The following is a 13974-nucleotide window of genomic DNA, read 5'->3' as shown; positions in this document are numbered from 1 at the left end:
TGCTCAGATCTGATGCTAGACTGCCACTCAGCCAGGGCAGTCAAGATGCCCAGGTTATGCAGAGCAGGCCAGCTGCCTCCTAGCACACCTGGCCACCACACAGCTCACAGAGAATCTGGATGTCTTTTTTATCTTTTTGAGAAAGGGTTTCACTATGCAGTTCCTGATGACCTTGAGCTCACTTTGTGGCTCAGGCTGTCCTTGAATTTACCGAGGTCTTCCTGCCTCAATCTCCTGAGTGCTGGGATTAAAGGAGTGTGCCACCAAGCCCAACTGAAAATATATCCTTTCTTAAATTTTTTTTTGTATTTTTTTTTTTTTTTTTTAGGGAAGGGTCTACAGGGTGTTCAGAGTCTCACAACTAGATCAGACTCATAGCGATCCGCCTGTTTACAGCCTCCCAAGAGCTGGGATTACAGGCATGCACCACCACACCCAGTCTCAACTGCCATCTCAGCACACCGTGGGAGTGGGGCCAGCACAGCAGGCCTGGTATCGGAAACCCGGGCCTGTGCTCCTGCTTACAGGTACTTTAATCTGCTGAGCTATTTGGCCAGCCCTTTAAAAATACATATTTTAATTTAAAATTTGGCATTTGCAATTCAAAAATGTAGCTCCCTTCCAAGATAACCAGACACCTTCTGCACAACTGTACATTTGGCTGAGTGTGGTAGTGGTTGTGCACACCTATAATCCCAGCGCCAGGAGGAGGCTTGAAAATTGCTGTGAGTTTGAGGCCAGCCTGAGCTACACAGTGAGTTCAAGGACAGCCTGAACTGTATAGCAAGACTATCTCAAAAAGAATAAATAAATAAATAAATAAGAAACAAAGTGTGCATTTGATGTCAGAACTTTGTAGCTTTTTCACACTAAACTCCAGAAAGATGAGATTGTAAAAGTGCCACTGACGTTGACTTTGCTGACCTACAGGGCTCCACGCTCGGGCTCCGAGGCTCACTTTCCCTCTGCTGCCTCCCTTCGTGCTGTGCTCCTTCCCACAGCTGTGCTGAGGAGCTCAGATCTTTTCCCATCAGCTCTCACCCAAGGAAATGTTTGTGGCCCACCCGCACCTCCAACAAAGGCACAAGACAGCAAAGCACAAAAACTAGGACCCTTTCCCAAAGCATGAAGGTTCCTCTTCAACACAGACGAGCCCTGTGAGTCCGTCTGGAAGAGCAGGAAGGGGTCTGAAGGCGTGTGTGGGCAGGTGGAGATTCCCAGCAAGCCAGCGAGCTGACCATGGGCTGCACATGGGTGCCAGCAGGTGACCTGGCAGCCTCCACCACCCAACCCACACCCAGGCTGGAGCCCCCAGCCTAAGCCGCGGCTCAAAAGAAGCATCAATCAGAAAGACTGTCCCCCTGAGGATCATCAGATTCCTCAAGAGGCTTCATTACAACATTATGTTGCAGCCAGATTTTTGTTTTCAACGGAATACAACTATTTTGTTTTGTTTTTGCAGACAGACATGATTTTTATGTCAATGCACAGATAACTTTATATAAAGTGAGCTTTTGCTGCTCCCACTTGTATCACAAGCTCTGCGTATGTTTTTTTCACACCAACAATTTCAATTGCCACAGTGACTTCGCACCCTACAGATGTACCAAACCATCCTCCCAGTGCTGGTAATCTGTCCTGCATTTTCAAAGCTTTTCCACATATTGGCTCAAGAATGCATCCTCTCAACTCTGGAAATTTGATTCACTAATCAACCCTCTTTCTGGAAACTTCATATTTTTTATCATTTTGGGGGGCATCTTTCTCAATATCTGTATATATTCTTAAACAGAAACAATCAGTCCACTTTTCCTGCTGTGTTATGGTTCCAAATGTCAAACTCTGCCCCTCCTTTCTTCATAACTACTGCAGAAATTGCTACCGGCCTTTGCCAGTTGACTAAGTTGCCTAAGAGGACCCTGTACCTTTGGCACATTCCAGGACTTCTGAGCAGTGGGTGTTGATCTCACTCTGGTGTCTTTTCCTTGGATACTTGGATGATGGGAAGCATAGGTGGATGGGGCTGTGTGGACAGGTCAGAGGGCTGTGGGTCACACCGCTTCAACTGGCTTCTGCCTCATCAAATCCAAATGCACCTGATTACCCTCCCAGCAAGGGCATCCACTACAGAGTCCCAGATTACTGTGTCCTTAAGGGTCAGGGACCCCTGCATTCCCTGCCACACATGACTCTGGAAGCAACAGAAAAGGCAAAAGTGGCGCATGTTTTGCTTTGCTGGTCTCTTGGTCCCATTCTTTGTACCTACCTCTGCCCCAACTCTGCCCAGATCATTGCAGAATTCTCTTCAAAGAACTTTATTTTTGCCATCTCCAAATACTTGAAGGCCCAGAAATACAGATTAGAAAATGCTAATCATTCAAAGCTCAGGAAAACTGGGTTCAACGGTCCTCTTTATGAAACCTGTTTCTAGGGGTGACCTCACACTGCAGGCAGAGTCAGACATGAGGTCACTCTCCGGAGCTCACACGCTCTGCACCATCCACTCCTTCCCGCTGGTTACCAGACACCGTGGGGAGGTGACTGGATGGCCCGCACGCATGGGCAGAGACTTCTGAAGGTCTTTTTTGACTTAGTTTTTCCAGCTGGTGTGCCTTGCTGTCCCCAGCATAGTGGACTACAAAGGTAGCAAGTTAAAGACCCACTGGGCAATGGAAAGCAAATGAGGGTGAATCAACCCAGAGCCCATGACACCAGGAAAACCAGTTTCATGGGAGTTGTCCAAGACCCAAGGCTTTTAAATGTGACTTCCAACCATCAACCACCTTCCCGAGCTTAATGCTTGTCCTACTGCCAGCAGCCCTGGCCACTCACAGCGAGCACTGCATTCTGAATCTGCCCCATCTGTCTTTGGACACCACCAGCCTTGGGAAGCCCTTAGTTAGGTGAACCGACATCTATCTTCCTGTGGCTTCAGCTTCCTGCTCCTCAGGCCATCTTTCCAGGCCACAGAATGACGTTTTAACATGTGGGGCCATCCCAGCTTTGTGCCTACATTTCTGGCACAGAGTCAAGACTGAGAGATTAGCAGGTCCAAAGAATCTCACCCCTCTTACCTGCGCACATTCCACACCAAATGAAACTTGGTCAAAGGGGCGGGTGCTTGGTGTTAGGAGCCTTGTGTTGGATAGAGCCCCTCCCCTCCAAAGTTCTTTTTGTTCTGGAGGCTACACCAGGGGAAAGCTTCCAGAAGACCCTAATAGATGGTTGGCATTAACTGCTCTGCCTGTGTTATGGTTTAGATTCACACTGTACTCTAATACTCTTCTGTGCCCTGAGTTGTGGCTTTTGAATGGTGACTGGGTCATGGGGTGCTTTATTCAGCAGTGAGTTCATCTACGAATGAGCTCAAAAGCTGAGAGTGCTCCCAGCCTCCTCCCTTCTTACTCTCCTTCTGTGGCAGGCCTTTCCACTGTGATGCCAAGCCTGGGCTAAACCTTCTGAAACCGTGAGCCAACGTGAATCCCTCCTTCAAGTTGTGGGTATTAGGTATTGTGTCTCTCAGCAAGAAAAATGCCTTGCAAACCTACAAGGCACAGTCAAAAGCACCAGAGTGACAACAGGATACAAGGAATTTCATCAGTTTTCAAACATTTAAATCCCAAATCAATGAGTCAAGAGTTCACTGTGGAAACTATAAATTGCTTTTTAGGAGAACACCAGCCAAGGTACTGTCTCTATACAATTACAGGCAGACATGGCTCCCAGAAAGGAAGCCTCATGGGAACCAGCCTTTGGGAGCACCGCTAGCCCCAGGTCACACCGTCTAATCCCCACCCCTTTGTGTTTCCTTTGACACCTTGGGATTGGATCTGCCTCCTGCAGGTTCTGTAGGAGCCCCCACAACCCTGACAGTGTGACAGCCCTGAGGGTACTGCTCCTTGGGTTTCTGCCCCAGGTGGCAAGGTGGGGCCTGGGCCTACTTTGCCTGGTTTGCTCCCCAGGAGCTTGGAAGATGGGCAGAGCTTTCTCCTGCACTGGGCATTGGGGCCGTACTTACTTTCCCTGAGGTAATTGAGGTGTGACAGCAGCACTTCCGTGTTGTAGGGGGAGATGGCTCCGAGGAAGTCCTCCTTGTTCATCTTGCACAGTTCCTTGCCATCCATGTTCTGGAAGAAGGAGGTGTCGATCTCCAACAAGGCATACTCCTTTATCGCCCACTCCAGCCACTGCCGCACATGCTCTTGTGTCCAGAGTGTGGGGTCTGTAGGGGACAGGGCGGGTCAGCAGGGCTCCCACTTCCGCAGCCCTGGCAGCCCCATTTTCCTTTTCCTCTGCCTTCTACATTGTCCTTCATTTCCTTCTGTCTCTGTCTCCTCCCCCCCTCGTTCTATCTCTTCTCTCCTCTAGTCCTCTTCTCATTCTCTTTTCCTCCTTTTTCTCAACCCTACCTTCCCTCTCCCCTTTCTTCCATCCATTCCCTCTTTCCTCTCTTCTTCAGTTTCTTCATCTCCTTTTCTCCTCTTTCTTGTACCTTGCCCCTCCCTCACCTTTCTGTGTCCTTCTTCCCTGTCTTTCCCCCTTTCCTCCTCCACTCTCTTGTGCTGTCTCTCTCTCCTTCCCCCTCCTTCTCTCTCCTCTGTTTGCTCTCCCTTTCCATCTCTTTTGCCTTCTCCCAGTGCCCACCCAAACGGTTCTCCAGAACAGCCCATCTGGCTGCATGGCACCTGGTACTGTCTGAAGCACTCAGCACCCAGCGAGGCTCCTCACTGCCTCACTATGGACCTTGACAGGACTCTCTTTAAAGTTCTTAGAGGACAACTAGAAAACTCTCCCGAAGAGATGGCAGCATCAAAATGAAGATAAACACAATTCCCCAGGTCCAGAGACCAGTGTCTCTGGAAAGGGAAACTATCTGGATTTTAAGAATATTAATGAATATGGACCTTTCAGATGGCTATAGGAAAGTGTCTATGTATGCACATAAATGTAGTCCCTTCTGTGCAGCTGGAAATCCCAACGGATTTCTCTTCCACATCAGTCCAATCTGGGTTTCTCCTTTGGGGGACAGCTGTGCTGAAATCACTACCAGGTCATCCTCCTAACACCTTTAGGGTATTTACATACTCGAAGGTGAAGGATTGTGCTGGACACAGCAAGCTTCTTTGGCTGTAACTGTGAACAGCGTAAGCCTCTACCAGAGGGCTTGATACTCCCCTCAGCCAGGGGCTGGGGGTGGGGTGCACTCTGAGCACCAGTGCTGTGTTCCTGCGGGTTCCGGTGTGGGCAGACTTGTCACAGCCTGGAACCCATCTATTCAACTGGTCTTTAGGAGGTCCAAAGGAGCACGTTCACCATGGAGAATGTCTCTGTGGCTCTGGCCCTCAGGAAATACCCAATGCCACCAAACATTTAGGTGGAAGAGCAGAGCTAAACACTGGACACTGTGGAGCCAGTTCACGGTGTGCTGGGTAAGGATTTGGGGAATCATGTAAAGCTTCCTGGAGGAGGAGGGACATGGCACCTTACTGGAAGGCAGCTATGAGCTCTCGGGTTCTATTTGGCCTGTTTTCTTTGACATCGTTCTTTGGCAAGAGTATTTGTGTTCCTTCTTAACCAGCTCACCCTTTCTTTTGACAGAGCCTGCAAAGTCTCTTGGCAAAAATGGGAACCAGGTTGGAATACCTAGGAGTGGTGTCAGGGAAGGAAGCTGTTGTCTCAGGGCCGTGAACACCCCAGCGCTTTACTCAGGTCTCGTGCTGACTGCCCTTGTTGGTGTAGGTTCTCTGTCTCATCCCAGTTGTGTAAGACCACCAGGGTGGCGGGTGGGTCTGCTTTATTAAGTCTCCAGCTCTGTCTATGCATGGGAAGGGTTGCTGTATTCCGCAAAAGGTGGAGGACCTAGCAGAAGACAGGAAGCCTAAGAGGGAACCTTGAGAAGTTGAGGGGGAACACAGAGAGGAGATTGGGTGGCCACGGTCACGGGACCCTGTGACCAGGGATAGCTTGATCATAGGATTCTACTGTGTGAGAGCTCCTCCACGTGGCCCATTTTTATCTATTAGGGAAGCCCTACGAAATGGATTTGATATCCCCACTTTACAGAGGAAAACTAGAATCTTAAAAGCTCAATCTCTAGATGGAAACTAGAATCTTAAAAGCCCAGAGACCCACCCAGTTGGTAAGAATCCAAGCCTGAAGGCAGAACTCCGAAGAGGAAGGTTTCCTGAAAGCCCCTCTACCTCACCTTCGCAGTATGCTGCCCGAACTCACTGGAGGATTTCAAAGACCTTCCTCCAAAAAAATAAAGTTCCTGTAAAGCTTCATTGTGCAACTCTGTGTTCCTTTCTTCCAGATACATTTCTTGGTTAGTTTCATTCTTTTTCTCTCCAAAAACAATTAGGCATGGACCACTGGTAAGTGGAAATGTATTTGCACCATTTCAGAAGGCTAGAGAAAAATGTCCTGGAGGGAGCTGGATTATGTAGTGTGTTAGTTCATTCTTTGCTTCTCACAATTCATCACTCTTACCATGCAACGCCTCAAATTCAATTTTTATACCCTATATTTTATTTATTTTATTATTTCCTCCCTTGCTTGGGCTCAATCACAATATTATTTCTCTCCCTCTTCAGCACAATGAATTATAAATCTTCCACTCTGGATCATGCTAAACTCTTCCAAATGTATTTCCTGGATGATTTAGTCCTGGTTTCTCCCCATCTGAACACGGAGCTGGTGATTAACTAGGGCTCTCATTTATACTTGTCTTAAAAATCCCATCATAAACTCAATCAGTTGCTCCACTAATGCTTTATTGCCTTGATGAGTGAGCTCGCCCAAGTGAGACTTTCCTTCATGTCCAGGAGGCTGACCTGGGGGAAGCCAAATGTCTGAGGATCACACTTACAGCTCTCCATAGTGGGAAATAATGAGGCAAACCCATAGCTTAGGAATTCATTACGTGAAGTGCTTTTGGAAAACAGTTTGATAGGAATTCACACTACTTTCATCGTTACTGCTATGGTTACCTGGACCCATCAAAGCCTGACACACTGTTATTCCCTTTGAAAGCATTGTAACACTGCTCAAGGGCGACAAGGTCAAACAAGCAGTCTGGCCCTGCTGCCTTCTTCCTACGTGCCCTCCCAGTCACGGCCAAAACATAACGGTGCCACCACTCGGCTCAGAGTCCACCTGAGGGCCCCGGGTGTGCCCGTCCTTCCAGATTCCCTTCTGATGTGAGGAGCTGGTGTGCTGCAGCAGGGGGCCGGGAGGGGGGATTCCAGATGCGTAAAGGCTCCCGGGGCGCTTGGCTTGCCTGGGGGGCACAGTTTCCCACCCTGCCAGTGTCAGGACCATTTCACCGTGTGTGAGTGAGCAGCAGGGCTAGGTACCCTTCACCACCTGCTTTCCTGAGGGAAGTGGGCAACCAGGTGTCAATGAGGTAAGTAATGTGATGTGGTGAAAGCAAAGGGCATGATGCCCGGCACGGGGAAAACACTCAGAATGCTCCTCTCCCATCAGCCCATCCGCTTGGTGAACAAGGAAGTCGAGCAGCCTTAAATCCTACGCAGCTCAGAACAGTCCTCATATGCACCTCCTCTCTGGCCTCACCATACCACAGCTTGCCACATCGAATGCAGCCTACAGTGCTCTGCGTGTGCCTGGAGTCCTAGGGATGCTGAACCACAGCCACCCGCAGAGTCACGTGCCCTCGGCCAGGAAGCAGCGCATGTGGCCAAGCCAGCCTTCGGATCAAGCAACAAGTTCCTTTGGATTACTTCACAGAGATGGCTAATCTCAGTTTAAGACACAACTGCATTTACACCTTTACAAATGGCAAGCGTTAGCCTCTTGGTGAAGCTATTTTCGTAGGATTAGCTTTGGTCTCTGCCCTGTTATTCACTTTGCTTGAGATTGGGACATTCTTGTCCTCCTACCTGGCATCCCTTCTACACAGGGCAGGTCTCAGGCTGTTTTTGCCCAGGCAGCCTGGCTGGCTGATGCTGCTGGGGCAGAGTGTCCGGCCAACGGACTGAGGGATTGAACAATGGTTTTATTTTCTGTAACCAAAAGCACCATTACCTAGGAAAAAGAGGCTATTTTTACATAATGACATAATTCGTGGAGGCACACATGTGGAGGCGTTCCATTTGTTAAATATAGCTATTTCTATTTTAAAACTGAAAGCACTGGCTGTAATTTTGGAAAGGTGGAACCCGGCAGATGCCAGGAAGCACACGCCTGAAGGGAAAGGCAGACACCGGCACCTGGCCTTCTCCCCGAAGCCAGGGACAGCAAGGTCTGGGGGTCCATGGGATCCCTTTAGGGTGGTGGCTGCCTCACCTCTGTCCTCAGGCCAGCCTGTCCCAGGAGACCAGGCCACTGACAAAGTCTTCAGCATGCTCTGTTCGAGTGTGGGCCACCTGGAGCCTGTGCTGTGAGGTTCTGGTGATGTTTGGGACCCCCTCGGGATGGCCATTAGGGAATGAGGTAAGACGAACAGCTTTCTCAGTCTTGCATTTCCACGGAGATTGGGTATCAGGGAAGGTTTGGATACTCCGTACCCTTCCACATGCACACGTACACACATGCACGCATGCACACACATACACACACATTCGCGGCAATGTGAAATGTGAATGGCAGACAGAGAGCCTGGTTCCCAGTGTACCTGCAGGCACAATAACTCTGCGCTCGTTGGTGGTCATGTTGGGAGGAGGGGGGCCATTCTTCTCGTCCATGTAGCTGTTGTAGTTCATTGGGTTGGCCTCGCCTGCGCCCACGAGCTTGCTGCATTTGCTCACACTGCAGTCCACTGGAGATTCTCTAGAGCAAGAGAAGACAGAGCCCAAAGGCAGTCATCACTGTAGGCGCCGGCCTCAGAAAGGCAGGCCAGGGCACCACCTCCAGCCCCACCTGACATAATAACAACACGGATGAGGCCCTGCTGCCCTCTTCCACGCTGCCACCAGCGCTTTCTGCAAATCCCAACCCAACCCTATAATTAAGGTACTGCAAATGTTTGGCAGCTCCTTGGTGAACTTCTCCGGATAGCCTCGCAGCCCTCCACATCAGACTGCACCTTGTAGTCGGAGGCCGATGGCCAGGCAGCTGGACTCCTTCAGTAGGTAGTCCTTGCCACTAGACCACCTGCTCCACAGCAGCACGGCACTTAGGGTGTGCCTGGCGGCTGGGCTTTCACCTTGTGCGACCGTTGCTTGGCATGTACCCTCCCTAGGGATGCTATTTCTCGACACGATGCTATTACCTTTTGTTTAACCTCCGGTATCATACATGGTGCCTTCCCTGGGAAGAAAATATTCTCTCAGTGGGCTATGCATGCATTTGTCATATGCTGTTGTGTTTTAACCTCCTAGGAACCCTCCTCGAAGGGCACAGCAAGTGTTATCATCTCTTTTTTTATGGCTGGGGAAATGGATAGGTAGGGTGACGATCAGAGTTACACAGCTAGTAAGGGTGGGTGCAGGCATAGGTAGAGCTCAGAGGTAAAGCATTTGCCTAGCATGGCTTAATCCCCAGTATAAAAAAATAAATAAATAAATAAAAATAAAACAGATTGAAGACGCAGGTATGTAGTGTTAAATAAGCTTTGCTATCAAAGCCCCAAGCCCTAATGAACAAAGAAGGAGGAACACAATCCAAGAACTGAAGCCTGTTAGAGACTGTGGCCCTTGAAGCATTTTCAGCCCTGACCACCAAGTGCGCAGAAGATATGACTTGGAATCACACAAAAGAGACAGCAAATCACCCTTCTTGGCCTCAAATGACACAACCCAATTAGCAAGTGATATTTTACAGTATTGGCGATGGTGCAACCAGCTGGAAAGCTGTGTTGAACACCTTTGTGGTCATCTGGTGCTCCGGAGCGAGCAGACGGAGCACCCCACGTCTTGCTCCGGGCAGCGTCACGGGCCTTGCAGGGTGTTGGGGGCAGGGCTGGCCCAGCTCCTGCTCACTTTCGGTAGCAGGAGCGAAGGAGACCCTTGCAAGGCCTCGCAGCGGCTGCAGTCACGGTTAGGCAGAGCAGGAAGCATCCACTCTGCAGCCTGGGAGGCCGCCAGTTCTCGGGAGAGCTCCAAACCAGGCCTTGAGACCAGGGAGGTCAGATAAGGTTCAGGTTACAGCCCTCCAGCTCCGCACGCCAACCTCTCCGGACATTCCAGAGGCCTGGCCGCTGCCCTCTGTCACTCTGCCGTGGGCAGAAACAAACCACCGCGAGGCCCTCAGGAGCAGAGCCACGCCAGCCAGCAAGGGACCCACGCCACCCATCCCACCGCAGGGGAACAGTCATCAGCACGGGAGGAGAGGGAACAGCCGGTGCTCGTCGGGACTCGGCAGGGCGGGGAGAACCGAGCACATTCAATAAAGAAAATTAAATGAATTTGTTTCTTAATCTGAAAGGAAAAAAATATTGAAGATCACTTATCATAGCTGGGAGATAAATGCTCCACTGAGATATTAGAAGTCAGACGGTAATTTTTTCCTGATGTCTTACAGAGGGGAACATGGCCTGAAAATGAAAATAAGATGTATCACTTACACATGTTAGAATTTAAGGTTTTACTATGCGCCTACTGTTTTTCCAGGCAGAGAACCAAGAACCAGCCGTCAGCGTCCCAGATCGCTGACGGTTTAATGTCCCCATGGCAGTGGAGGGAGGCAGTAGCACATCAGGGCTTTTCACCAGCGCTTGGCCCTTTGGCTTCTGCTGCTGAAGGACTTGGCCTGAGATGAAGCAGTTCTAGTCAGACCCAGAGCCCCTGTCTGCGCCGGGCTGGCCACGCACGCCAGCTCTGACTGCCTGCGGCTAACCGCGTGTAGGCACGCATCTGTGCGCATGCGCGCGAATATCCCTCCCACACCACACACACAGAAACACGTACACACGCTGCACCGCAACACGAACATCCACACGCTCCAACAGACTCCAGCATGCATGCGAGCACATATTTATGCACACACCACACCACACCACACAAGACACGTTTAACACAAACATCCTTATGCTAATTAAAGTACACTCCACCACAAATGCATGTGCAACACTAACATGTACACACACTCCACTCCACACAACGCACAATGCAAATGTGTATATATGTACACATGCAAATTTTCATACATGTACATGCATACTCCACAGTATATGTACACATACAAACATATATACACATACATCAATGGCTCACCATATACCTGTGCATATACAAGCACACACACGTGCATACACACACACACACACACACACATCACTCACATATACAGGTGTACATGCACTCCATCACAGGACGTACATGTACACAGCAGTCTACCGTTTCTATGGATACAATACACACAAGCATATAGGCGCACACCCATAACCTCCTACGCACATTTGTGCAGATCCATGTGCGCACCCAGATGCACTTGCACGTGTGCTCACATGCACACCACCACTGTCTGGTGGCCTTTCCCAGCTGTGAAACCATCCAAGTGCCAGAGAAGTCTGGAAGATTAAATTGGCCTGGAACCAGGATGGCAAAGTTGTGATTGGCCAGAAAAAGTTCTGTAGGAAAGGGTGGATCTGAGTGACACACACAGCCCCTGGAGGGCACCTAGAGCCAGACAACATGGGCAGAAAGAGGCTGGTGGGAAAGGAGGTGCCAGCTCCATGGGTTCTCCCCCTTACAAGCATCAGGGAGTTGAGCTTTGAAAAATGGTTTCACATCAGCTGGACCTGGGGCATTTCTGAGTTCAACACTGCCCTTGCCTTAGTGAGAAGCCAGATCCTCGGAACCACCTGAACAAAGTGGCCCTCAATAGCTGATTAAGGCACTGTCAGGGGCAGACCTGGGTGCTAGGAACAGATGAAAACTTATTTGAAAAGATAAGACATTTGGGAAAGCTTGCCTGATGCAGGTACTCATAATGACAGGGGCCCTAGTGCTGCCGGTGGGGGCCGAGGAGTGGGGGTTTCCTGGTTCTCTGCTGGGCGGGCAGCCACTGGGTCTGTCCAGGGGATGGAAGCTGCCCACTCATGCCAGCCTACGGAAGGTCTTTCCCTGCTCCAGCCTAGCACACACCTGCTCCCTAGCCAGGCTGTCATTTCTCTGCAGTAAGGCCTGTCTGTCTTGCCACACCATTGTGCTGCAACCTGCAGAGGGGTGTGCTTAGGGAGAAGTCCAGACCCCCACCCTCAAGCACTAAGCTGGCCCACCAGTGACAAGAAGGGAAGCATACCTCTCTGCTGGCCCGCCAGACTTGCCCCCACTCCTTGTGCCTCCTCCAGACAGCGAGGCCATGGGCTCACGGCTGTGCTGGGGGTGGGTACAGGTGAAGCCCGGCACAGAAGCTGCTCTTTAATGAGGCAGCTGGCGCCTGTGAAGAGGGCTCAATGAAAGCAAGAGGGGGGCGGGGTGGGGGAGACTTTGCCATTCAGCTTGCCTACACTGCGGCTAATTTGTATTGAGACACACACTTGCAGCTCCAAAGGGTTGGGGCCCGCAAGCAGCTGATAGCACTGGGACAGGTGACAGGAGGGCCTGGGGCCCCCACAATAGAGCAGGCAAGAGGTAGTGGCTCCAGAATGTAATCCAGAATATCGGCCCTGCTGGTCATGGCAAACACAGTAGCACTGGTCCTTTACTGCTTGTTGTTTTCATCTCAGATAGAAGCTCTCACTCCTCTGCTTCTATTTATGTATGTTCAGTCAACATTGCTTTAAAAAGACTTATCCTGAATGAGGTGACCAGACCTGTAAAACTAGCTACCAGGGAGGCTGAGGCAGGATTGCAAGTCCCAGGACTGCCTGTCCTATGGAGTAAAGCAATGTCTCAAGATAAAACACAGCATGGGCTGGAGAATATAGCTCAGTGACAGCATACCCTGCACTCACCCCTAGTACTGGGTGGAAAATAGAATGGGCTAGTGATTTTTAATTTTTTTCTTTTAGCCAATTAAAAAGAAAGTGTCAAGTCTTGAACTTTGGCTAACAGGTTTCTCCCCAAAGTTACCTGGTTAGACCATACAAGCATCTTCTGTACAGTCCCCCCCCCCCGCCCCGCGCCATACCGTAACTGAACTCAAGGGACATCATCAGACCCACACATCTGCAGCCTAGGCAAACCGTCACGGGATGCTCACTACTCACACAGCTAGCAGCAGTTCTCAGAGCTGCCCAAGCCAGCGGTCCACTAGGAGCTGACAGCGAGTCTTCCACACAGCAAACACCTTGTACCATTATGTGGTCTGTGTTCCCTGAGAGTTTCCATACAACCTACATGCAGATGTGACTTAGTGTGTGTTTGCAGAGTAAATGTAGTAAGTTGAAAGCAAATTTCAAGGGGAGAAAACCCTTACCAAGGCGCTCACCCTGAGATGCTCGTTGTTTTCATCTCCGTGCATCCTAGATGTGGACAGCTGTCCCGGAGCTCTGAGGAAGGTCCCCCCACCCAGTTCCTACTGCTTGCTCCAATACAAAGGGGTCGGAAAGGTGCTAAACAGAGGCCTTTAAGGAGAGACACAATGCCAGGGTGTACAGGGCTGGTCTTTTGGAGTGGAATGTGAGCCCAGTACACCCGCACGCTGTTGCTACACTGCTGGCAGGGCAGGCTGAGCCGGGACTCAGGTCCTTAATGCCAGGCAAGTCCTGTGTTTCTCCGCTATAAACTGATAATTCTTGCTTTCATGGGATTCTTGCCCTAGTCCTCGTGGTTGAGACAGGATGCAGCTGAGAGTTATTTGCAGACCGCAACTTGGATCAAGCTGCTGAAGTCTGCATCCAACGCAGAACCTACAGGCCATGTTGTTTCGCAGGCAGCCCAGCCTCCCAGAGTCCACCACAACAGGAAGATGAGAAGGGAGAGTGCAAACCTCCCCTAGTGCGGGCAGACTCGCCCTGCGCTCCTCGGACCTTAGTCTCTCTACTTGACCCCTTGCCCTGTTCCAGATGGCTGGCTGCTGGGATCAAAAGCAAGAAAAGCTTCAGGCACCTGGAATGCTGCCTTCCTA

The 13974-nt window shown here is 50.4% G+C and overlaps 1 protein-coding gene across 3 annotated transcripts in view; it reads right to left on the bottom strand.

Annotated features, from left to right (window-relative positions):
* Fli1 (Fli-1 proto-oncogene, ETS transcription factor) overlaps positions 1-13974 on the bottom strand; it is a 125160-nt gene that overhangs the window by 37429 nt on the left and 73757 nt on the right. For 2 of the 3 annotated variants that reach the window (XM_023701484.1, XM_004641412.2), the window contains exons 3-4: positions 8636-8790; positions 4019-4222 (exon numbers count right to left, since the gene is read on the bottom strand). In XM_023701484.1, the coding sequence (XP_023557252.1) occupies positions 4019-4222; positions 8636-8790 (359 nt within the window). Of the gene's footprint in view, positions 1-4018; positions 4223-8635; positions 8791-9232; positions 10496-13974 lie in introns of all 3 variants that reach the window. The other variant, XM_023701483.1, reaches the window with a different exon arrangement.

The sequence above is a fragment of the Octodon degus genome, unplaced genomic scaffold (assembly GCF_000260255.1).
Source record: "Octodon degus isolate 3935 unplaced genomic scaffold, OctDeg1.0 scaffold00136, whole genome shotgun sequence".
NCBI lineage: Eukaryota > Metazoa > Chordata > Mammalia > Rodentia > Octodontidae > Octodon > Octodon degus.
This window is presented reverse-complemented; position numbering and strand designations above follow the sequence as displayed.